We start from the raw sequence: 24,280 nt of genomic DNA, 5'->3' as shown, positions 1-24,280 counted from the left end.
GAAACATCTCAAGAATTCACAGAAAACTGCTGCAAAAGTTATCAAAACAACTTTAAAATTTCTATATCCTACATGTTTTTCAGGCTACAAAACTCTTTGTTTACATTTTGTTTCATACGACGTAATGAGCGCTCGCGAGAAATTTTAACGGCGTGCACGCTCATATTTTTTCAACCATTAATGACTTTTCTTGAACCATTTTTTGAGATTTTCGATAGAACTGTCATTATTGTTGTTTTTCAACCGTAATGAACGGTTCAATTTCAACCATTTTAGGAGTTCTAATGAACAAGTTGAAAAATGGTTAAATTTCAACCGCAAAATATATGGAAAAATAGCAGCCATCTTTGCAAGAGAATTTGTTTGTTTTTTTTTATAGCTGTCGTGACGGGACTTCCGTCCGGGATTCAGCAGGCAGTTATCAATCAGTGGTTTCAGTTCATTTAGTTACTTAACGTATAAGATGAAGGTTACCCTATAATACAATTAACGCGTAAGTATCTGTGGAAATTGAAAAAAAATGAGTTTTAATACATTAAATTGATGAACACTTCCAAATTACCATAACCTTAATTTGTTTCTCGTAGTTGATCGGAAGATTCGGTGAGCTATAGGCCAACTTTATTACAAGAAGGAAACAGGAGATTTGACTGAATTATCTACAGGAAAAGACAACATTGCTAACGAGAAAGGAACGCATTTGCAATTGCAATTAGAAAAATATTTAACCTCATCAGAACGGCACGGACAAATTTTTCAGAGACTGTCGGTAGTGGCAAACATCTGCTAGGAACCATTCTGCTTGGCCACATGATAAAGCATCTTTCAAGGGGTAAGTTATGTTATTTAGAACTATTACAATACCTCGTTTGATTTTATTTTAATAGCACCATACTAACAGTTTTCTGTTTTCCTATCCGTTGCAGTGATGATCTGAAAATCACTTCCCTTCGCTCATCGAGTGCGAGTCCGATTCGAAAAGCTGCGAAAGGAAACATGGGAGGAGCGGATACTAGATCAGGTGCTGTGCAGTCACCGGGGAGGAAACAGCAGCACTTGCGGAATTGCAACAAAATAGTGTATCTTCATTGTCAGCATCGAACACTGAAGATTTCGATGAATGCGACCAGAACAAGTTATCCATAAATATTTATAGATTTTAATTATATCCAAACGTATTTTTAAATAAAAGCTCTATTGGCAATCCACGGATTGATGCTTGTTGTTTTACATTCATTCAGATGTTTTTCCATTGCATTTTGCATTCCATTTTGCAAATTTTCACTTTTTCGACCATGTTTAAAAAATAACCATAATCCAAGTTCTCCTTGAAATCTCATTTTATGAGTTTTCACTGAAAACTCATAAAACGACTTGATCCACAAAACTTCGATTATGGTTATTTTTCAAGCATTAATGGTTCAATATGGCCGAGCGTGTGTTCGTAAACTGATTTGTTTGGGTGATGCATCGATTTGTTTGGTAGATGTCAAATAACCTTCCAATGCTTTTGCATACAGTTTGTTTAATTTACGAACGCCAACATCGATAGAAAAAATCAATTTATACGAACACGCCGTAAATCGGACGAGGGGGTAGTAAGGGTGCCATCCCCCTGATCTAGATTCATCATCATGATCATGCATGCATGATCGATCACGGCGAGCAGGAATGCCAAGGGTTGATGTTAATAAATCTGGGCAATTTGAAAAAAGTCTGTGTATGTCTGTGCACAAGGGAGATCACAAATTTGCAAACGAAAATTTCGACGATGTGCGTGTGAGAGGGGGAGAAGGGTTGTTTGTGTGGTTCAGGGATGCCAACTGTTTTTCAGAAAAGTCTGGAAGATTTTGAAAAAAATGTCTGGAAAAGTCTGGATGACTATCTTTGTAGGTGATGACCTTTTTTTTTTTTGGTCGTCAAATCGCAATATTGTAGTAGTCTAAGGATCTATACTCATTCCTTGAAAATAATCAATGTCTGAGTTTATGTGAACGAAAGCTTGAACAACCGAAAGCTTAGACCCATTCAGCTGTCAAAATAACTTCTGTATTCTGCTTCACAGTAAATTCAGTGTTGCAGTTATGAGCAATTGGATTTTAATAGCATTTTTTTTTACTAAAACGTTGAGCTTATAGAAATTTCTGGACAAATCTGGATAATTTATGAAAAGTCTGGACCAGACAACATGAGGTCTGTATTTCTGGATGACACATGAAAATCTGGAAGATTCCAGAAAAATCTGGAAGGTTGGCAACGCTGGTGTGGTTTCATATTCGGATTATTTTCGAGTAGAAAACTGTGAAACGAATACTGTTTCCTACCACGTACCATGCAGATCCCTGCAACGTTACACGATTTGTCTATGTATCGTGTGACCAACATCTTTTAAATAAGTGGTCGTGAATCTGGTTTGTAAGCTTTTTTTCCTCAGATTTAAGCTTTTTTTGCCTTGAGAGCATAGAAGACGAAAGCTTAAATCTGAGGAAAAAAGCTTAAATCTGTTAAAACGAGGGGAAAAAAACCCGCATAGCAAAAAACTATATCTCAAACAGTCAATACGATACATTTACTGCTCTAGAAATAGTGATTGTATCTGTAAACGTAGTTGTAATTTTGAACTTTTCGTCGACAACGTTAAGAACGATTAATAAACGTATATGTTAAAAGATGAAGGTATCTGAAAAGGTTAATGAACGGTATTACGATTTACTTCAAATTTATCAATTATCGTTAAATTGTTCTCGAACCATAACGCGTAGCGTCCATGTCTTCTGCCAAACTTACGTCAAAATCACCGGGTCAGAGGTGCCAGATGCATCGTTTTGAAAAACTCAGCACTTATTGTCTGTTGTATTGAAAGTTGGATTCCGTTCAATGTTTGGCAGTCGCATTTATACGTTCAAACAGCAGCGTCGTTGTCATGCATGATGTTTATATGATTTGGTTGGAGAGGAAAAATTGACTGCTTCGATATTTTGGCTCTGAATGCAGTAAAGCATGGCTGATGGAAAATGATTGATTTTCGGATAATTGGTTCAAAGTATAACAAAAGCGGTTAGTGTGTAGCTAAATGATAGAATTCGCACTGATCTGCCTAAAGAGACTAGAATTCTAGCCTCTATAGTCTAGACTGTTTATTCAAGTCTCTTAAGTTATGAAGTGTGCAGTACAGCTAAGCAAACACGCTGCGCTCCAGCTCATTTCGACAAAAAAATAAGCGATGCTGCAATGTACATAAAACTTTTCAAAATTGATTGAGGATTAACTTAAATTAATTTAAGATTATTGAGTCGGTAACAAGCAGCAAAAGAGTTTTTCTTAAGGATGCCTATATGCATAATATTTTGAAATTCTATTCTTGATTATACTCAAGCAGGCTACAATGAGCATTAAGTTGAGTTTAACATATCGCATTCATTAACAAATTATTATTTTGTTAATTATGTGTTATAAATCATGCTACATTCACAAATTAATTGTTCAACTCTTTCACCAACTAAAGTACATCGGTTTTGCTCGTTTCATGCATTATTTTATTCATCGTTTATCAATAAAATGATAAAATAAAAAAATTCTGAATCTGTGTACGCTGCTCATCGAGTTTGAGAAATATCATTTCTACTTTCGTTTTATTAGTTTTCAATAATCAGTTATTTAAATTCTATGTCCTCGGAATTTGTCTGTTTCTAAAAGCCTCATCGCTTTGAGCTATATATCTATGTTTTCTATCTAGCTATAAATCACATTTCTCAATATGGTTCAATTTTTTTTAAAATCGGTCTAGTCGGCATCACTGCCAAGGGCTGTCAACTGACCGAGAAAAAGAATACAAAAAAAAACACAACTTTTCGTCCAACTCCCGCATACCAGCATCAACAAATCCTCACCGATTTTGGTCCGACGGACGGACATATTATCAGGACAAACCAGAAGAAGATCACCAGCGATGTTCGGAACAGGTAAATTCGATTTACATTAGATAAATATTCGAATAAATAAACGAAAGTTTTCTTTATTTCAGAAACAGGAGCTGGAGGAGCAAAGGTCGCACTGAAAGGAGCAAGGAGCAATGTCCCGAACTCTTGGATACAGCAGTGATCCGCGGCTAAGCCAGCGTCCCGCCCGTGTTTCCGGAATAATACCTTGTTGTGGAGGAACTTTTGTTATATAGGTACATCATAGAATTGAATAAAATGAACATTTATAAAATTTAAAAATGAGTGTTTTTATAAATAAAGGAAACTTTCTTTTGTATGTGTGTGTGCTGCATTCGCTTACGACGATTCAGGATAGGGTATGCATTACGTTGGAAGAACGTAATATCGAATCGATTTACAACTATTACAGTAAATGTTCAGATACAGTAACAAAAACAGTTCGATGCAAAAAATACGTTATTCGTTAGTGGTTTTGGTACTTTATCGCAACTGTTCGCAGAACAGTGTCTCCATATAGAAGTTTTAACAGTTTTAAACAGTAACATAACTTAACGCCATATTCAACAGACCGTCGTTTTGGAATTCAAGATAAGTGCAATGTTTTTTATGGTTTCAGATATCATTTTCTAAACGTTTTTTTACGCTGTTTCTAATCGTTTTATAACTTCAACAGAAACTGTTATGTTACAATATTTTCGTATTCGGGAAGGGGAAATCTGAGAGATGTGCTCCACACGGTTTGAATAACATTGCCGGGAAGTGGTACCATGCCGATCTTATTTAAAAAAAAATGTTTTACTGAACGATTGGTGAAATACCAATGCATACAAGCAAGATTTTTAGTATAATCCGGTACTTACGGATCTTATTCGATACATGAATATTGATTTCATCACACTATTTTTAAAGTCTGTATGGGCACTCTGAGCAAGAATCTGGGCAAAATCTGTGTCTGGCACATATGTGGACATAGACAAATCTGGGCATTTGGCAACCCAGACAGCGAGTGTTCATCGCCCACTGGTAAAAAGTTTGTGTTCTAACAAAGAGCCAATTGTTATTTTTTAATTTTAGACGTGTAGTATTCAAAAACCGCATCCGCACACGCTCTTTTTTTTAAACTCAAAATTAAGTATGACCGAGGTTCAAAACATAGTTCGATTCTATGAACTTAAAGTTAAGTACCCTGTTTTCCTCCTTGCGATGGATCAAAACGGAGTTCGAACTGCGAACTCAAAATTGATCCATTTTTTTCCTTCGGCGAGGGATCAAAGCTGAGTTCGACCTTATGAACTAAAAATTGAACTCTCTTTGTTGAACTGAAAACACTTAGCGAGTTCAGTCCGAACCGGAACAGCAACCAACGAACACGTCGCAAAATTATGTCGTTCCGGAACAATTACCGGAAAACTATGAAGGAACTTCAGAATGAAATGCATGTTCACCGTGTCAGCGTAAAATTCTGTCCGTCGTTGTCATCATATGGTGAGCGGCTTGGAATGTCCGGAAACTTCCGGATGTTGTTTACTTCCCGTGGGAAGTAACATCTGGAAGTTTTCTTTGACCGGGAATGTCAAAACTTTCCACCGCTCTGTAATTGCAATGCAATGTACCGGAACAGCAACATCCGGGTACAACAAATTTTAATCATCCTTTAATTCCCTGAAAATAAGCTACCCTCGAAAAAAAGGATAAATCCGAGTTCGGCTGCCGAACTTAGTATTGAGTATGCCTATCAGAACTTAGTTTTGCTATTGCCCAGTCAAACTCAAAGTTGAGGGAAGCCACCGAAGTGCTGTTTTGAACCAAAACTACTTAATTTTGAGTTTAAAAAAAAGAGCGTGCATGCATGAAAACATTCATGTAGCGTGTTTATGTTGTTTTTGAACATAACATTCATTAAAAGCTTTAAGAAGTTTAAACTAAGTAGATATTAAATTTTAACGTTGATAGCGACTGAGACAGCAATTTACAATGGGTCAATTTGGTCCAAATAAGCCTCGGAAAATTCCAGTCCCTAAACGCCACGGTGTGCGCGACCCTATTAAAAAATTGGCTGAACGAGAAGCCCTGTGAGTATATTGGATTTTTTTTTTTTGACTTTCCTTACTAAACAAAATTTTAATACAGGATTAAAGACAAAGTAAACAATCCGCCTCGGGAGAGAAATCTACAGGAAGTTTCGAACCGATTCAAGCGATTTGTACAGCTTAAAGAGGAAAGTAAAAACCCTGATTTTGCGAGAATTCAACAACAAAAGTCGCGCCGAAAACAGCAATCCAAGAAATCCAGTCTACACGTGGGCGATTCGGTGGTCCAGCAGCTCCCCAAGGAGACAGCGACCGCATTTCTTCAGCGTGCCAGCAAAATTCAAAACGATCGGGAGCTGGAAGCCACATTTTCCTCCAAATATAACGTAGAAATTGAGCGTAACGAGCAGACCGGAGCCATCAAGCTGCGGAAGCGAAAGGCTAATGAAATCGATGAGCTTCTGAAGAAAAAGGCACGCGAGACGAAGGGATACAAGGCTAAAAGTGTGTCGAAGGTAGCGAAAAAGAAGCTAACTTTGTCCGAGAAAAAGGCCCTCAAGAAACAAAAAATAAACGAACAGAAACAAAAGGAAGAGGATCGTTTGCTGGAAGAGTATCAGCTGGATACGGTGGCGTTTGGAGAGACTGTCCACGGGCCACCTTCACTGAATGTCAAACCTAGACGGGCAGCCCAACTGGAGGGAGCACCTCGGGTAAATTATTCTTGACAATTCATTGTTACTTTTTTTAATAAAAGAAATATTATTCACAGCCTGGAACCAAAAGTTTACTGCTGCACTCCATTCTGAATAAAACAAATACCTCAGAGGATGCGGCAGACGAGGCACAATCGGTCGAGAAAAGGAAAAAATCTAAGAAAACTCCCGAATCCACCAAGTTGGATCTTAAAGGTAAGAGGAAAAAATTGCCCATTGCAACGAGAATGCGTTTGGACCAGGAACGGCAAAACGTAGTTGAAATGTATCGCAAATTGAAAAAATCATCTAAATAAACCGTGTTCGGGAATGGATTGAAACGCGAAGGGCTTTGAACTTTGGTTTAAGATCAGGGAAATGTATTTTTTTGGAAGTTTTACAACTTAATTGCGAGTCATCTAAAGGCAATAATTGAAATATTTATCTCCACGGTTGGTCTTTAACATTTTTTATTTGCTACTTCCGAACGTCCATATTTCTACTTCGTTTATAATTATTTCAAACATAAATCATGAAAATTCCAGTTCAATTAAACATTTCGATTGTAGTTTTTAAAGACGTTTAAGAAAAAAACGATTGATTCTTGTATTTGATCCAGATTAAAAGTATAAATACTTATGTTCTATTGTCAGTATCGATTAAGAGAATTCTATTTTAAGTGAACAGCCATTCGAGCTGTCCTCGTTTCTATTACTAATCAAATGGGACTTTCTATACACACACTGGTGAACTAATTTTTGCGCCTCCATGCGGAACACGAGTTTGTCTTCAGGTTCTAGCTTGCGAACATGAGGCAAAAGACTAAGAAAGAATGCTTTATCTTCGTCATCAATAATAGCGTTCGCTTTCGGTGCTACTGATTCCACGAATTCAATCGGTTGCGGTGGTGGTGGCAAGCAGCTGTTTTGCTGTTCAGTCCCGTGGTCCATTTCCTCATCACTTGAGCTTGATGATGCATCCTTTTTGATTGCTGCTGCTGTCGATCGTAGATTTGGGTCGAATAACTTCGCCTTTCTTGGCCTAAGTTGTTCTCTGAGAAATAGCATGGCTCCGAAATGAGGCCATTTGCAGTACTTTGTCCAGTTCGATGTATTGACTTTTTGTCGTTTGGCTGCCGAAATTCTTTTAAGTTCTCTGGAGAAACAGTCACGTAGGGATTTCCATCTTTTCTGGATTTCAGCAACTAATAAAAGAACGCTTGCATTAGTAAAATGGATACGCTACTCGATCACAAGTTTATTAACTTACTCGTTAGTTGTGAGCCCAACTCCTCCGAAACTTGTCTCCAAAGTTTTATTGTTTTGAATTGATTACGGTGCTGCGGCGATGATCTATTCCAGAGCGCTGGTCTCGCGGCAATAAGTGGAATAATTTCCTCCGCACCAATCATCATTTTCTCTTGTCTGAAATAATTTATTAAAACAACTTGATTGCTGTTTGGCTTCTATCGCTATGTTTTGGCTGATACTATTTGTATTTGCCTTGCACGATAATGACGCGTCCCTCACAGCGATGCGTCATTCAAAGCGAAGCGTCGCTTTTCTTTCTAAAGCATACTGTTTTCGTTTTGATGATCATTCATGTCGGCATTCTTGTAGTATACATGTTGATGGACTAAACTTTGCATCTCGATTTGAAAATTAAGTTTTTCTTCCGGCCTCAACTTTCGAACGTGAGGCAAGAGACTGTCGAAAAAGGCCTCGTCTTCATCGAAAGCAATATAATGTTTGTCCACCTTTTCAGTAACAGGCAATCTTTTACCTTCAGTTGCAATCAATTGCCGTTTTGAACCTTTACTGCTGCTGCTGCTGCTGCTGGTACTTTGTTGCACTGGAATGGTTGCCTCCATGTCATTCCCGCAATCGACGTCCGCAAACGTTATTCCGTGGCCCAGTGGGTTCTCACTATCGACCATAGCCGGCTCAATAACGAGGGGATCGGTTAGTACACTTTTTGGTTTAACATGATCTTTGATGAAAAACATCGCTTCAAAATATGGCCAAGACGTGCACTTTGTGTGGTTAAACATTTCGCTCGCTCCAATTTGCTCATGTTGCGGAACCCTTTTCAGTTCCCTTAGGAAAGTGTCTCGTAGACCTTTCCATCTTTTCCTGATCGCTAGTAAAGATACAAATAAAAAAATTAACACTTCATTTCATACAGCAACAAATTTGCAACAATTTATGGATGTATTTGTTCTTGATATAGGTACTTGATGTTTTCAACTGTTTAACATCATTTTCAGAAAAAATAAAACGGTTAACTTACTCCTTTCGTCAATACCCATCTCGGCCGATATTTCTTTCCAAATAACAAGAACCTTCGATTTGTTAGCGTGTGTTTTCAAGGATCTATCCCAGAGGTGTTTTCGCTCGTGTACGAGTGAAATAAGCTTTTCTGTTCGCGGATCCATTACCATTTTTTACTTAAAAATAAACTTTAACCAATGTTAGCGCTATGAAATATTGATGCTTTTCCCATGTATTTTTGCCTATCTGTTTCGCGCGATTCGCTTCGACTAATTTGACGCGCTGACACATTGCTCAACGCGAAGCGTCAATTTTTTTATAAATTAGCACGTGGCGAAAAACAAATATTTTAGTATATATACCTACCACATTATCTATAGAAAAAAATATTTCATTTTTCAAATATTATGTATTTCGAGAAACACCAAAAAACGCCACGCAAACGTAACTTGGAAAAAGTGTAGAGGGAATTCCCAGTGATATCACTCCTTAAAAATTTGTAGCGAAACCATGTTTGTGACAAAAGTTTATTGTATTATAAATATTAAAAATTTAAAAACAAAAACGATTTTTTCTTTCATAATTTGGATTTGGAAAATTCCAGGGCTTATAGATCAATGTCGGAGCATGTCAAAATTTCGGCTTCAGTGTCCACTTCTCCACCGCGCCTACTTTGTGTCAAAGTTGTTCCACCCTAGATTTAAATGCACTGGTTTAACGGTTCGAGTTCAGTTATACGATTTAAGAAAAGTTGAAGAAAATCGTTCATATCATTCAATCACCTTCTCAGATACCATCGCACGTTTTCACATGAACGTTCATATTTCGTTGTTATCGTTGGCGAAGTAAAGTTTAGAAGAAAAGCTACGTCTACAGATACAATCACTATTTCTGAAACCGTAGATGTATTGTTGAGACTGTTTGTGTTGCCGAAACAAGAAAGAAAACGACGAAGCTTCCGGTAATTTCAACGGTGTATTACAGAACGTTAAATTATCCCTGTAGTAAAGACAATTCATGCATTTAGGGATTTGATTACTTATAATATATGTGTGCATTGTGTTTCATTGAATATAATCTTAAATTTCAACTTACGTTTAATGCCTTTTTAGTAATTATTTGTGTTCAGTCCGAAATTCGGGTGCCGTACGGTATTGCTAGCACTTACTGTTACCTATATGGTGAATGTATGTGGACAATGTTATGCTCGATAAATAATTATGTTTATATCTAGGATTTACCTGTTTCAAGTATTATTAGGCACTAACTGTGAAACTGCTCAATTTAGCAGACGAATTAGGTTTACGCCACGAATCAATACCTGTGATATAGACCTAAGTAACATAATTCATTCTTGCACTTTTAACACAACAAGTTTACCTGCGCGAAGCTATAAATTGATTTGAAGTGTTCCTTGCAAACGAGTGTAGTGTAATCCAGTGTTATTTGTTTAAATTGTACTGTAATTGTAACTAAACTTTAATAAATTTGTTGTAAATTGTTTATTTGTTTGTTACTGATTAAACGCCTAGTCACCAAACTCTGTTATTGCTGGTCATGCACTTTACCACCTTGACGTTTCTCGCCTGTCAGTGACGGCGAATGATGTGGGGGTTCGATGCGTGACTGCGGTGCGTCCGTAGGTGACGTGACACTCCCCCCCGGTAAGCCTGATCCCGTTCCTGGCTTACACTCTGTTGCACCGATGTCAAGAACCGCCAATTTCACAGCAGGTCGTTCGTACACGTTTGACAAAGTCCGCACAGTTGCACTACGAACTTGGCCGGCATGCTCGTTGACCTTAACCACTCGCCCCTTCGGCCACAGGTTACGGGGCAAATCGGAATCAACGATGACCACGACATCACCGACTGCAATAGGTTTCACCGGATGATGCCATTTAGGACGACGACGAATTGTTGGCAGGTACTCTTTTAACCACCTTTTCCAGAAAAGATTGGCGTAAACTTGTGATGTTTTCCATGTGTTTCTAAGTGTAGCGAGGCTGTCATGGTACGACACCAATGGTTTCAAACCGTGTGAGGATCCAAGCAGGAAATGGTTGGGCGTCAAAGCTTCACTTGAAGCGTTCTCAATAGGGATGTAGGTGAGGGGACGCGAGTTTATGATGAATTCGATCTCAAGTAGGCTGTTACGAAGAACTTCATCGGTGGGAGTCCTTGGAAGGTTCATGTTATTCAAGATTTTTTTAACTGATTGCACAAGCCTTTCCCAACTTCCGCCCATATGCGGACTGCTGGGTGGTAGAAAAGTCCATTTTGTATCGGCCGATACGAGGTCCTTCATAACCTTGTCTTGATCTAACTCTTGAACAGCTGCCGACAACTCTCGACTTGATCCAACGAAATTGGTTCCACGATCACTGAAGATCTCGATAGGGGTGCCACGTCTCGCAATGAAGTTTCGAATGGCCATGATACAGGAACTGGCAGTTAAGGAATGGGCTATTTCTAAGTGTACCGCTCGAACTACCAAACAGGTTATCAACACTCCCCATCTCTTCTCGACACGTCTCCCTACTGCTACGTTCATTGGACCGAAATAATCGATCCCGATATATGAAAATGGTCTTGAACATGCTGCAAGCCTTGCTGGGGGTAGGTCAGCCATCATCGGAGATTGTGGGCGAGCTTTAGCGTTCTTGCATGCTTGGCAGTCGCGATGAATTTTATTACATACTCTGCGAAGCTTAGGGATATGGTATTTCTGTCGTAGCTCATTCACCACAGTTTCATGGTTTAGATGATGGTAGTGCTCATGAGTAAATTTAGCAACTAGATTAGTAACTTGATGATTTTTCGAGAGTAGGATTGGGTGGGCAGTATTCTGATCTATAAACCGACAATTGGAAATTCGACTTTTCATCCGTAATACTCCGTATTCGTCGAGAAAGGGTGAAAGTCCGTAGAGCACACTGGTCTTGGGAATCCGAGGGTTAACGTTTTTTGTGTTTGATAATAAGCTAATTTCTTCGCGAAATTCTTCTCGTTGCGCCATTCGATAGATCTCGTATTCCGCATTCAGCAATTCTGATTGTTTCAACATGCCCACTGCTTTTTCTCTGTTATATAATGTTTGGCGAAGGTTACCGATGTATCGACGAATAAACGCAACTAGGCGTACTAGCTTCCACCAGTTCGAATGATCACCGAAGTTTATCAGAGGTTCTCGTATCACATGGACATTTGAATGTTGAAGAATTTCTGTATCAGTTACTCCATAACATTTGAGTTGTTCTGGCCATTCTTGCCGCGACTGCCAAATGAAGTCTGGACCTCTGAACCACCTACTACTCGAGTGCAAATCTGGTGTTTTTTGCCACTTTGTACCTTCATCGGCTACATTCAATTTGGAAGGAACCCAATTCCATTCTGCAACATTTGTTTTTTCCAGGATTTCACCAACACGAGCTCCAATATACTTTGTATATTTCCTGTGATCAGATTTCAACCAGCAAAGCACATCTCGAGAATCGGACCAAAAGAATCGCTGAGTTATTGGTAATCGATGCTGTTCTACTACATCCTGCGCTAACCGTGCTCCAATCACTGCTGCTTGAAGTTCCAGGCGTGGAATTGATACATACTTCAAAGGAGCGACACGAGTTTTGGCGGTTACAAAGGCACATTCCACGGAATCCTCTTCAAATCGTAGGTAGACGACAGCAGCGTAGCCGTTTTCACTGGCATCTACAAACACGTGAATTTGGATGTGATTGGTGTCGGGAGAAGAAGAAGTTTTGGTTCTGTAGCACCTTGGAATGGAAACGTTTTCTACTTGTTGTAGAACCTTCAGCCAAACACACCATTTTTCAAATTGTTGTTCGTTTATTGGTTCATCCCATTGAACGCCGGAACGCCAAATTTCTTGCAGAAGTACTTTCAGGTACATAAGAAAGTTTGCGAGAAATCCCAGTGGATCGTAGATTAACATGAGAACCCGCAAAACTTCCCTTTTGGTGGGAATTTCTGAGCCAGTCATTAATTCCGGACGACATCTTTTCGGAGTCTTGAAGGTGAAGGTGTCCGAGATTGTGTCCCACCACATTCCAAGAACCTTTTCTGTTGCGAGCGCAGCACCTATATCCATATTCTTTGGGGCAACATCACTCTCGCCCATTGCTTCCATCACGTTCCTGGAGTTGGACAACCATCCTCGAATTTCAAAACCTCCGCTAGCGTGTATCATGCGCACGTTCTTTGCTAATTCAATCGCTTCCACTTCTGATTCAACACTGCAAAGCATGTCATCAACATAGGTTCCGTTTTTTATTTCGTCAGCTGCTAGGGGGTACTGCTCTCTGAATCGTATCGCATTAAGGTTCTTTACATATTGAGCACAGCTTGGCGAACAACTTGCTCCGAATGTCATGACTTCCATAACGTATGTCGCTGGCACGTCTCCAAAGTTTCCCTTATTCCAGAAAAAACGTTGGTAGTGTTGATCTTTGTTGTTTATCCTAACCTGGTGAAACATTTCGCGTATGTCACCCGTAATCCCAACACGATACTCCCGAAAGCGGCGTAGAACATGTGGAAGCGGTACAACCTGATCTGGACCCTTCAATAGAAACGAATTTAGAGAGACCTTGCCTACTTTAGCTGCGGCGTCCCAAACGATCCTGAGTTTGCCGGGTTTGTTTGGATTAGTTACCGGAAAGATCGGCAGGTACCAACAACGATCGCGATACATGTTTTCCTCTTCTGCTGTCAGCATACGAATGTATCCCTTAGTCTCGTATTCGCATACTTTCTGCTGTAAAGCCTTCGCCAACTCTGGTTCCCGAATCAAACGTCGTTCTAGACACTTATGCCGGCTTAGTGCCATATTTTTGCTACTGGGTAAATCGATGTTATCATACCGCCAAAGTAAGCACGTCTCGTATCGTGCGCCATTACGTGTGGTGTTCTTCTTGAGAAGTGCCATTGCACGCTCGTCGTCCTTTGACAAGATCTGCCTACCACCTGCTTGAACTCCAAGGCTATCAAAAGAAAAATAGTCTCGTACCGCTGCGTTAAGCTCATCGCACTGACAAACGTGATAGTTGAACTCAGATTTTCGAGTAATGGCCTGATCGTTTTCAAGATCATTGGGTCCGAAAATTACCCATCCCAAGCGCGTTAGAACAGCCGTCGGCTGATTTTCGAGACCTTCTCTGGAATCCAAGGGGTATTCGAGACGAATATTGTCCATTCCCAGCAAGATACGTGGCCTAATATCGGTATACGAGTCAATAGGAACATCTGAGAGATAACGATAACGATTTATTAGATCAGGTCCAGAGACTGTCTGCGGAGGAAGTGCCAAGCTCTCGACTGTGTGTACTTTCGTTAGATGAAAGCGATTGTCTGATTGACTTCCGGTGATATCGATAGAACATCTCACTGAACCTGCTTCGTATCGCCCTTGACCAGCTGTCCAGTTAATACACAGTGGGTACTGTTCACCTGCAAGGTCCAAATCCTGCCACAGGCTATGTTCCATCAAAGTGCAGGTAGAACCACCATCGAGAAAGGCATAGGTTGTGATAGATCGTTTCTTACCGTGTACGGTAATACGGATGTACTTAAGCAAGACCCCTCCTAGCGAACAATTGTGCGTATTGCAATGCGAATTCTGTGTTGGATGGGAAGGCGGTCCTGAATGCTTGCGGTCGTCATGAAGAAGCGAATGATGAAGAAATCTGCAGCCGTTTACGTTACATGGAATTTTTCTCTCACACGCCCCTAAGTGTTTAGCCAGACATTTACGACAGAAGTTATGCTCGTTCTTTAATGCCCACCTCCTTTTCGTTGACATCTGAAGAAAGACACTACAGCTTTCTATGTTCGCACAATCTCCAGCACAAGCTAGACATACCTTTCGAGTGGATTCTACGGACGGCTGCTCGGAGTGTACGTGCAAAAACGCTTCTTCTCTCCTATTTCTAGAGGAAGGTTTCGTCCATGCTTGTGGTCGTGTTACTCTGCTGAAGGCATCGACCTTCTTAGTTAACCAAATGTTGAAATCCATAAGAGATATCGCTCCAGTCTTCTGTATATGTGTTGCCCATTTCATTTTGAGGTTAATTGGGAGACTTTCCACTAATTCTTGTAGCAGAGTAGCATTATATAAACGTTCGTCTAGCCGACAGGCTAGAATAGTTGCACAAAGATTCTGAACAGCAACCCCAAAGTCAATTATGCTCTCTAATTTGTCTGCTTTATACTCCCGGCACATAAAAACTTTATAAGTAAAATGCCTTAATAAAACAACTTGTAAATTAAAAAAAAAAAAAAAATTGTCTGCTTTCGGCGGCGGCATCAGCTTAACTCTCTTCATCATCGTGTCTACAATGGTTTCCGGGTTTCCAAACAGGGTACTAAGACGGTGTATGATGATAGGAACATTGTCTGGATGCAGAAGAAGACTTTTTACGGTGCTGAGAGCTCTGTCTTGCAGACTTTTTTCGAGACGATCCAAAAGCTCATCATTTCGAAAACAGCACATCCTTGCGGTTCGTTCGTACGCTGCAATGAACCTTGGCCATTCCTCCGGATCTCCACCAAATTTAGGCAGTTCTGTCACAGTGTGTCTAGCTGCAAGATGCTCCGTACTCAACGGGTTCTCAGTATTACAGAGACCATCGGCGTTTGGGTGGTAATGCGGGAACGAAGAGAACTGTCGTGGTGTCGATGCTGATACCGGAGGCAGATTGGAACCATGCGGATTGCCGTAGGGGTTAGAATTCACGAAAACAGGTTGCCAGGCCCCCAAAGATCCAGGAGCGTGTTGCTGTGCAACGGCTACCCTCGGTTGCTGAGAAGTATAAACGGGCGGATATATTTGTGCTGGGACAGAACTTGGTGGACATCTCGAAACATATGATTGTTCAGGATCACTTGGTGGAAGACCTACTGCACCTTGAAATGCTTCGCTAGTTGACGGTGGGATGTACGTGGAAGAAGACAAGAAGTTTTCGTTCGGCAGAATCGACTGTGAAACCCCTGTTATCACGACAGAAGACTGAGACCCGCGGGGAGGAAGCACAGTGGGAATTGCATCAGAATAAATTACGCTTCTAGGTGGTATGACGTGAGAATTGGTACATACGGTTTGAGAAGGGTACACCGTGTTTGTATCCGAGTTTTTTGAAGAATTGGACGACAGCTGTATTCTCACTGACTTTGGAGTCTTTCCTGGATAACCGGGCAGCGTAGTTTCATCCAAAGACACGTTTTCGACAATATGAGTTTTATTTAACCAATTCTCGACCTTTTCGACACTTTCAGTAGTTTCCGAATCCGTCTCGTTGAGCGCTGATAACTGCTCCTCCAACCGTAGTCGCTCTTCCAGTTGCTTCCGTTCTAGAGCTTGCCTAGCTTCTAGCGCCTTTAACTTCTGTTCCCGACTCCTTGCTGAACGCTGTGATCCTTTACTAGACGCCTTTCCGCTTTCCTTTGAGGTATCCGTCATTTGGGCCCTAGAAAACGCCAATGCATTAGTTTCATAACGTGTTGACATCAGCGGCTGTTTTGGAATCGCTCCAGTTTGCTGGGTCGGATGAGTAAGGTTCCCTGAACGACTTAAAATGGACTCATCAAGCAGCAGAAATTGCTCGTGCATCCTTTGCGACTGCTCCTTAAGTTGTAGGAGCCTCTCCAGCTCTAGCTGTTGTTGTTTTTGACGCTGCTCTAACTGTTCTTGCTGCTTCAGTTGTTGCTCTTGCTGTTGTTGTAACTGCCACTGCTCTTTCTGCTTCCTGGCCTGCTCAATTTCATTCTTCAAGGTAATTCTTTCCTTCTCCAGCTGTTTTCTAATACATTTGTTGCAAATCCAGTCCTCATGTTCTATGTTGTCGTTCACATTCACGCATTCATAGTGAAACCAGGTGTCGCATGAGTCACATTGCACCATCCGACTCGTATCAGTACGGTCACACGTTCCACAATTTTTCCCCTCACCTTGAGAAACACTTCCACTCATCTCTTGAGTATTATTAGCGCTCGCTACACTATTGACCGACATTTCGAACTAAACGGATAATTTAATTTGTTGCCGAAACAAGAAAGAAAACGACGAAGCTTCCGGTAATTTCAACGGTGTATTACAGAACGTTAAATTATCCCTGTAGTAAAGACAATTCATGCATTTAGGGATTTGATTACTTATAATATATATGTGCATTGTGTTTCATTGAATATAATCTTAAATTTCAACTTACGTTTAATGCCTTTTTAGTAATTATTTGTGTTCAGTCCAAATTCGGGTGCCGTACGGTATTGCTAGCACTTACTGTTACCTATATGGTGAATGTATGTGGACAATGTTATGCTCGATAAATAATTATGTTTATATCTAGGATTTACCTGTTTCAAGTATTATTAGGCACTAACTGTGAAACTGCTCAATTTAGCAGACGAATTAGGTTTACGCCACGAATCAATACCTGTGATATAGACCTAAGTAACATAATTCATTCTTGCACTTTTAACACAACAAGTTTACCTGCGCGAAGCTATAAATTGATTTGAAGTGTTCCTTGCAAACGAGTGTAGTGTAATCCAGTGTTATTTGTTTAAATTGTACTGTAATTGTAACTAAACTTTAATAAATTTGTTGTAAATTGTTTATTTGTTTGTTACTGATTAAACGCCTAGTCACCAAACTCTGTTATTGCTGGTCATGCACTTTACCACCTTGACGTTTCTCGCCTGTCAGTGACGGCGAATGATGTGGGGGTTCGATGCGTGACTGCGGTGCGTCCGTAGGTGACGTGACAGTTTGAGATACGGTTTTTTATACCGTATTTTTTTTTACCTGGAGGCAAACTAGAGGCAACCTAGGTTCGCTCTAACTGCTGTCATCGTGCTCATTTATTGCTCGAGAGGCAACCCATAGTACATGGAAAATAACAGGTAGGCCATTGCGCTTAACCTCACTTGAAAGCCCCGTGTATGTACAGAGCATGCTTGCATACCAACAAAAATAGTTATGAAAATTTGGCAGTTTTATATAGAATGGCAATCAAAATTATTAATTTCTCCGTCAATAGCTATTCGATTCCTTTGAAAAGGGCCTCAGATTAAAGATTGATTCTTCAGCCTCATCGGAAACTATTTTTTGCTTTGGATTTTCGGATCTGAACCATAAATAATGAGCATTCAAAGGAAATTTTCATCACCGTCCCTCTTTTTTGAGAGCAAAAAATTAAATATTTTCTTCTGTCTATGTTCAAAATTTGATGAAGATGTAAAATACTTCATATTTCTGTGATAAATAATCAATTTGTGTGATTTTTTTGGTTTAAACTGCACAAGAAAAAGACCACACAAGCCAAAATAATCACCAAATTTTAGTTTTAAATCGATCAAAAGCCCGTTGCATATTACTTTTAGCGATTTTGAAACCCAAATTTTGTTCGTTGCATTAAAATGCATCATTGCATATTTTTCTCATAATTTTAATGATTATCAATTTAAAGAAAAAATTGATTTTCTGAAAAATTCCATACATTAGCCAGTTTTTTCCATAACTATTTTTGGGGCCTCTTACCAATACGTTGAAAGAGAGCGGAATAGCCTACCTTGTATGTTTCAAAGTACTATGGAGGCAACCTAGGTTCGCTCGAAAAAGGGACGGAGTCGCCCTGAGAAAAAAGTCAGTTTTGCGAGAAATTCACCAATACTCTCAACGTTGTTGTCAAAACATTAAACAGCTGTTTTTGGTTGAAAACAAAACAGTTGAAATAATGAACGGGCAAATGATTATTTCCGCGATTTTGAACCTCTCAGCCAAGCAAAATCGTACTATCTGCAGTCCAGTGCAATCCGGACACGAAAAACGGCAATCGGGATGTGAAGAACCGTATGAAGAAATCCAGAAGGGAGAACAAAATGACAGCTGCATGTAAACATTGCGCTCGTTCTCACGCACACCTACGTATGGAATAACTCGAAACCCGAAACTTGCTTTTTTATTCTGACGGTTCTAGAGCCAAATCCGGAATCAAAAAAAAATACGCCATTAGTATGCGGGTATCCATCGGGAGAGACGTTTATGGTGTTTTCCTCTCAAAGCAGTACGAAGCACAGAACAGATGTACAAGCTCGAACAAAAAATCATTACAAAAGTGTGTAAAATTTCAAATGCGGACACCCAAAAAATACGCTGAAAATCGACTTGAAACAGTGTCATCTATTGCGCCGTTCAAAAGTTACTAATCAAATTTTCACAGTTCTCTTTGGTGTATTTGGTGACTAAGCTAAAAAGGAAAAATTGGTTAAAATGTTCGTTGGAAATTTTACACAAGTTTCGTGAAATAGCTCGTACGTCTGTTCTCTGTGGTACGAAGTCTCAAAAGTCAAAATTTCAACCAATGAGGAATCAGAATGATTGCTGTGTTAGTGTGCTATCAACCATACTTCTCTAGCATTTGACATTTAGTTTGGGTCCTTGACAGCAAAATGTCAGGTTTGTTATGGGCCCTCAAAATCGTGCATGGGCCCGTAATTTTGATGGTTGTCAAATTCAATGACAAAGGATCGGGATGCCATTTCCCTGGTTTCAATTGAAAAAGACTGAAGCAAATAAAATGCTAGTTTTTTTTTTTTTTTGTTTATTTGTGACACTTTACCAACGCTTTGGCATTCGTGTCAAAAAATGCTAGTTGCATTTTAAAAGAGTGGTATAATTCTTAAGTGATGCAGCAAAGCACGCGAAGGGCTGTTGTAATGCAAAATGGCACTTGATGTGCTGGTATAGTGTAATTTAGCTCTTGAATGCTGGTGTAAAGCTATAAAAAGGCAAAGCTTTAGTGCTTATGGTTACTTGCGCATTTGCGATAAAAAATATCCGAAAGAATATTTTCAATGTATGTCCGGATGAACAGGATGAATTCGCGCGATCCAGCCGAAAATTCGCTTGCACTGGTGGCCGGTCGATGTTTTTTTCAACGTGTTTCAATGAGAAGCGGTTTTTCGTGCGAATTGGAAATTCGCTTCGCACTTCGCTTCGCGCTCACTGTGAATTCGACCTTCCTCTAATGCCCTAAAATATTTTAGGGCTTTACCTTCCTCCCCCAGCGGCGAACCACTTTCGTTGAAAATGTATGTGAATCGCTTAAACCTGACATACTCAACGCGGTGAAGCAGATGTCAATTTGTTCCGCCGCTCGAGTTCGCATTGGCCGCGTTCGTCAATTCGCATCGCATCGCTCTCACTATGTCATCGGCCTATATAAAGCGCCTAAATGTATCGCAAATTAAAAATATCATCTAATAAACCGTGTTTGGGAATGGATTGATACGCGAAGGGTTTTGAACTTTGATTTAAGATCGGGAAAATGTTTTTTTTTTTGTAGTTTAACCATTTAATTGCGAGTCATCTAAAGGCAATAATTGAAATATTTATCTACACGGTTGGGCTTTAACATTTTTTATTTGCTACTTCCGAACGTCCACATTTTTACTTCGTTTATAATTATTTCAAACATATATCATGAAAATTTCAGTTCAATTAAACATTTCGATAGTAGTTTTTAATAACGGTTAAGAAAAAACGGTTGATTCTTGTATTTGATCCAGCTTAAAAGTATAAATACTTATGTCCTATTGTCAGTATCGATTAAGAGAATTCTATTTTAAGTGAACAGCCATTCGACCTGTCCTCGTTTCTGTTACTTATCAATTGGGACTTTCTATACACACACTGGTGAACTAATTTTTGTGCCTCCATGCGGAACACGAGTTTGTCTTCAGGTTCTAACTTGCGAACATGAGGCAAAAGACTAAGAAAGAAACCTTTATCTTCATCATCAATAATAGTGTTTGCTTTCGGTGCTACTGATTCCACGAATTCAATCGGTTGCAGTTGCTGTTGTGGTGGCGGTTGCAAGCAGCTGCTCTGCTTTTCAGTCCTGTGTTTCATTTCCTCATCACTTGAGCTTGATGATGCATCCTTTTCGATTGCTGCTGCTGTCGATCGTGGATTTGCGTCGAATAAATTTGCCTTTTTCGACCTAAGTTGGTCCCTGATAAATAGCATGGCTCCGAAATAAGGCCACATGCAGTATTTTCTCCAGTTCGATGTATTGACTTTTTGTCGTTTGGCTGCCGACATTTTTTTAAATTCCTTGGAGAAAGAGTCACGTAGGGATTTCCATCTTTTCTGGATTTGAGAAACTAATTAAGGAACGCTTACATCAGTAAAATGGATACGCTACTCAATCACAAGGCTGTTAACTTACTCGGTAGTTGTGAGCCCAACTCCTCCGAAACTTGTCTCCAAAGTTTTCTTATTTTGAATTGGTTATGGTGCTGCGGCAACGATCTATCCCAGAGCACTGGTTTCGCGGCAATAAGTGGAATAAGTTTATCCGCATCAATAATCATTTTTCTCTTGTTTAAGATAACTAATTTTAACAACTTGATTACTGTTTGGCTTCTATCGCTATGTTTTGGCTGCTATTATTCTCTTTGCGCGATGATGACGCGTCCCTCAAAGCGATGCGTCATTTAAAGCGAAGCGTCGCTTTTTTTTCTAAAGCATACTGTTTTCGTTTTGATGATCATTCATATCTGCATTCTTGCAGTAAACATGTTGATGGACTAAACTTTGCATCTCGATTTGAAAATGAAGTTTTTCCTCCGGCCTCAACTTTCGAACGTGAGGCAAGAGACTGTCGAAAAAGGCCTCGTCTTCATCGAAAGCATGATAAGGTTTGTCCCCCTTTTCGGTAACAGGCAATCTTTCACGAACCCTTTCTTCGGTTGCAATCAATTGCCGTTTTGAACCTTTACTGCTGCTGCTGCTCTGTTGCACTGGAATGGTTGAGACAATTTCCTTCATGTTATTCCCGCCATCGACATCCACAGACGTTATTCCGTGGCTCAGTGGGTCATCACTTTCGATCGCAGCCGACTCAGCAACGAGGGGATCGGTTAGTTCACTTTTTGGTTTAACATGATCTTTGATGAAAAGCATCAATTCAAAATATGGCCAAGACGTGTACTTCGTGTGGTTAAACATTTCTTCCGCTTCAATTCTATCATATTGTGGAATCTTTTTCAGTTCCTTTACGAAAGTGTCTCGTAGACTTCTCCATCTTCTCCTGACCGCTGGTGAAGATGCAAATAAAAAGTTAACACTTGATTTCATACAGCAACAAATTTGCAACAGTTCATGTACTTATGTTTTTTCCTTGGTTTAGGTACTTATCATTTACAACTGTTTAACATGATTTTAGGTAAAATAAAACGGTTAACTTACTCATTTCGTCAATACGCATCTCGGCCGCTATTTCTTCCCAAATGTCATACACCTTCGATTTGTTGGCGTGTGTTTTCAAGGATCTATCCCAGAGGTGTTTTCGCTCGTGTACGAGTGAAATAAGCTTTTCTGTTTGATCCATTACCATTTTTTTTACTTTAAAATAAACTCCAACCAATGTTAGCGCGATGAAATAATGATGTTTTTCCCGTATATTTTTCTTACCTGTTTCGCGTTCTTTAATTCGCTTCGACTAATTTGACGCGCTGACACATTGCTCAACGCGAAGCGTCAATTTTTTTTTAATTAGCACGTGGCGAAAAAAATATTATTTTATTTACAAATAGTTTTATTAAGGCATTTAACTGATAAAGTTTTGTTTTGCCGAATTCACTTCACTTGTGTTGTGTTTTTTTTTTTCAATTTGCTTGTCCTCCTATAGGGAAGGCTGAGACCATTATGGTCCATCTTGCCACTTGTGTTGTGTTAGTAAGAAGATGAGCCGTAATCGTCGCGGCAACTCAACTGTTAGAATTTCTTTGACTTGAGGATTTGTGTAGGGTCACTCTCGAGAACAGATTTCCGTCTTGGGTCGGTGGTGGCTTCCTGTAGCTGAGGTTTCGATAGCTACCTCAGGTTTCCGCTGTGGGGTGGCGGCATTAGAATACTACCCCGGGGTCGCAGACCCATGTCGTAAGAGGCAACTAAATGCAGCAAAACTCCCCCTGACCTACGCAAACGAACTCGGATTATGCACCCGGAACAAATCGGAACCATCCCCTCTTCTAACGATAACATATGCAACGGAAATCGATTATGCAAACGGAACTGATAGAAACCCCTCTTATAAAGACACATGCTACGGAAATGGACTATGCAAACGGAATCGACGGAACCCCCCTACGGATGAAGACATACGCAACGAACTCGGACTTTTCTAACGGAACCTATTGGATACAACGACCCAAGATTACCCAAAGTGTGCCGCTCATGGGGGTGTGAAAACGCCTCTATGCGAAAGACCGTGCTGATGAGGTGGAAGGCTGGCGGGTCGAAAATGTGTCAGTCGCAAACGGTAGCCTGTGTGGCACCAGGACGCACCCCACAGTAATGAAGTCCTTGCTGCGCTAAAGCAGGGCACTGGCGCAGTGGACCGTATATATTTCCCTAGCTACTCGTGGGACTAAACATGAACATAAACAACAACACTAAAAACAGAAAGGACGTCGAGACAACTGATGTTAGCTCGGACGAAGGAGGAGAAAGCAGAAGAACTCAGACGGAGGTCTTTGCTAAAAGAGGACTCCTTAGGTCTCCTGTGCTGAGCAAAGTAGTAAAGAAGCTAGGAAAGGAGATTGGCAGGGAGGTTGCCAAGGAAGCGGGAAGAAGCCCGTTCGCTAATGGGTCCACTGAAAACCTCAGCAGTTCCCAGCAAGAGGAGCAGGTCCCAATCGCAGGAAGAGGTGCACTAAGGGGCATCAAAAAGTGTGGCCTTTTGGAGGCAGCCGACATGGTCGTCAAGATGCAGGAGTTTGTGCGAAGCATCAACAACGTGCACACGCACATCAAGACCTGGGTGCCGAAATTGATGGTGCTACTGCAGAGTGCCGTCAAGGAACGAACGAAGTTGGTGCGGAAGGCCGAGGCTGCAGAGAAGGACCTGGAGGAAGCAAAATTGGTTGCTTCTCAAGGACTTTCGAAGGAGTCCAAACCAAGAAAAACCGCAAAAAGAGATCGCGACTCCCCCGTCGTGAACGACTCCTCCAAAAAAAAGAGGGCCTCTTCCGCTGTCGGTGATTTTCCACATTTCGACGGGTGCCTCTTTGCACTACTGCCACCCGCGCGGCAATCTCTTCGTCCATCACCCTCCTACACTCCTCGTCGAACCAGTCGTTCCGTCGAGTTCGCTCCACATAACCGATGACGTTCTCCGCAGCACTGTTGATGGCTGTCTTGATGGTATCCCAACAGTCCTGGAGAGGGGCTTCGTCAAGCTTGCCCTCTGCCGGCAGCACTGCTTCGACCGATTGCGCGTAGTCTGCCGAGACCTCAGGTTGATTCTGTCGTGCGATATT

General features: G+C 40.5%; 5 protein-coding genes and 2 long non-coding RNA genes across 10 annotated transcripts; 3 read left to right on the top strand and 4 right to left on the bottom strand.

Moving 5' to 3' along the window:
• The first annotated feature begins 255 nt into the window (after positions 1-255).
• On the top strand, positions 256-1,204 carry LOC129740165 (uncharacterized). Its single transcript, XR_008736128.1, has 3 exons — positions 256-493; positions 588-832; positions 927-1,204. It is a non-coding gene; the product is annotated as an uncharacterized LOC129740165 (long non-coding RNA).
• Positions 1,205-3,792: 2,588 nt separating this feature from the next.
• On the top strand, positions 3,793-4,220 carry LOC129740453 (uncharacterized). The gene is made up of 2 exons (XR_008736245.1): positions 3,793-3,962; positions 4,025-4,220. It is a non-coding gene; the product is annotated as an uncharacterized LOC129740453 (long non-coding RNA).
• Positions 4,221-5,784: 1,564 nt separating this feature from the next.
• Positions 5,785-7,110, top strand: LOC129738408 (coiled-coil domain-containing protein 137). The gene is made up of 3 exons (XM_055729589.1): positions 5,785-6,013; positions 6,072-6,684; positions 6,744-7,110. Exons 1-3 carry the CDS (start codon positions 5,916-5,918, stop codon positions 6,981-6,983), a joined length of 951 nt encoding a protein of 316 aa, XP_055585564.1. The 5' UTR covers positions 5,785-5,915; the 3' UTR covers positions 6,984-7,110.
• Positions 7,111-8,081: 971 nt separating this feature from the next.
• LOC129738407 (uncharacterized) lies at positions 8,082-15,135 on the bottom strand. Of its 3 annotated transcripts, none has more exons than XM_055729588.1 (5): positions 10,317-15,135; positions 10,178-10,257; positions 10,032-10,110; positions 8,956-9,935; positions 8,082-8,805 (listed from the first exon to the last, which is right to left on the bottom strand). In XM_055729588.1, exon 1 carries the CDS (start codon positions 15,012-15,014, stop codon positions 10,482-10,484), a length of 4,533 nt encoding a protein of 1,510 aa, XP_055585563.1. In that variant the 5' UTR covers positions 15,015-15,135; the 3' UTR covers positions 8,082-8,805; positions 8,956-9,935; positions 10,032-10,110; positions 10,178-10,257; positions 10,317-10,481. The 3 variants fall into 3 exon arrangements, with proteins under 3 accessions (XP_055585563.1, XP_055585562.1, XP_055585561.1); XM_055729587.1 differs by having other exon boundaries at positions 8,956-10,110; positions 10,317-10,396; positions 10,454-15,135; XM_055729586.1 differs by having other exon boundaries at positions 8,956-10,110.
• LOC129760982 (probable basic-leucine zipper transcription factor R) lies at positions 15,080-17,705 on the bottom strand. Its single transcript, XM_055758685.1, has 6 exons — positions 17,582-17,705; positions 17,445-17,524; positions 17,306-17,385; positions 17,161-17,238; positions 15,270-17,064; positions 15,080-15,091 (listed from the first exon to the last, which is right to left on the bottom strand). Exons 5-6 carry the CDS (start codon positions 16,962-16,964, stop codon positions 15,080-15,082), a joined length of 1,707 nt encoding a protein of 568 aa, XP_055614660.1. The 5' UTR covers positions 16,965-17,064; positions 17,161-17,238; positions 17,306-17,385; positions 17,445-17,524; positions 17,582-17,705.
• A 1,490-nt stretch (positions 17,706-19,195) lies between these two features.
• Positions 19,196-21,328, bottom strand: LOC129760978 (uncharacterized). The gene is made up of 3 exons (XM_055758673.1): positions 21,184-21,328; positions 20,618-20,911; positions 19,196-19,200 (listed from the first exon to the last, which is right to left on the bottom strand). The coding sequence occupies exons 1-3, from the start codon at positions 21,326-21,328 to the stop codon at positions 19,196-19,198; spliced, it is 444 nt and encodes a 147-aa protein (XP_055614648.1).
• Positions 20,357-22,599, bottom strand: LOC129755620 (uncharacterized). 2 transcript variants are annotated; one of them, XM_055752211.1, is made up of 4 exons: positions 22,431-22,599; positions 22,206-22,361; positions 21,184-22,054; positions 20,357-21,118 (listed from the first exon to the last, which is right to left on the bottom strand). In XM_055752211.1, exons 2-3 carry the CDS (start codon positions 22,351-22,353, stop codon positions 21,477-21,479), a joined length of 726 nt encoding a protein of 241 aa, XP_055608186.1. In that variant the 5' UTR covers positions 22,354-22,361; positions 22,431-22,599; the 3' UTR covers positions 20,357-21,118; positions 21,184-21,476. The 2 variants fall into 2 exon arrangements, with proteins under 2 accessions (XP_055608186.1, XP_055608193.1); XM_055752218.1 differs by having other exon boundaries at positions 20,357-21,104; positions 22,206-22,599.
• Between the last annotated feature and the right edge of the window lie 1,681 nt (positions 22,600-24,280).

Source organism: Uranotaenia lowii, chromosome 1 (assembly GCF_029784155.1).
Source record: "Uranotaenia lowii strain MFRU-FL chromosome 1, ASM2978415v1, whole genome shotgun sequence".
Lineage (NCBI taxonomy): Eukaryota > Metazoa > Arthropoda > Insecta > Diptera > Culicidae > Uranotaenia > Uranotaenia lowii.
Note: the sequence above shows the minus strand (reverse complement) of the source record. Positions and strands in the feature narration are given on the sequence as shown.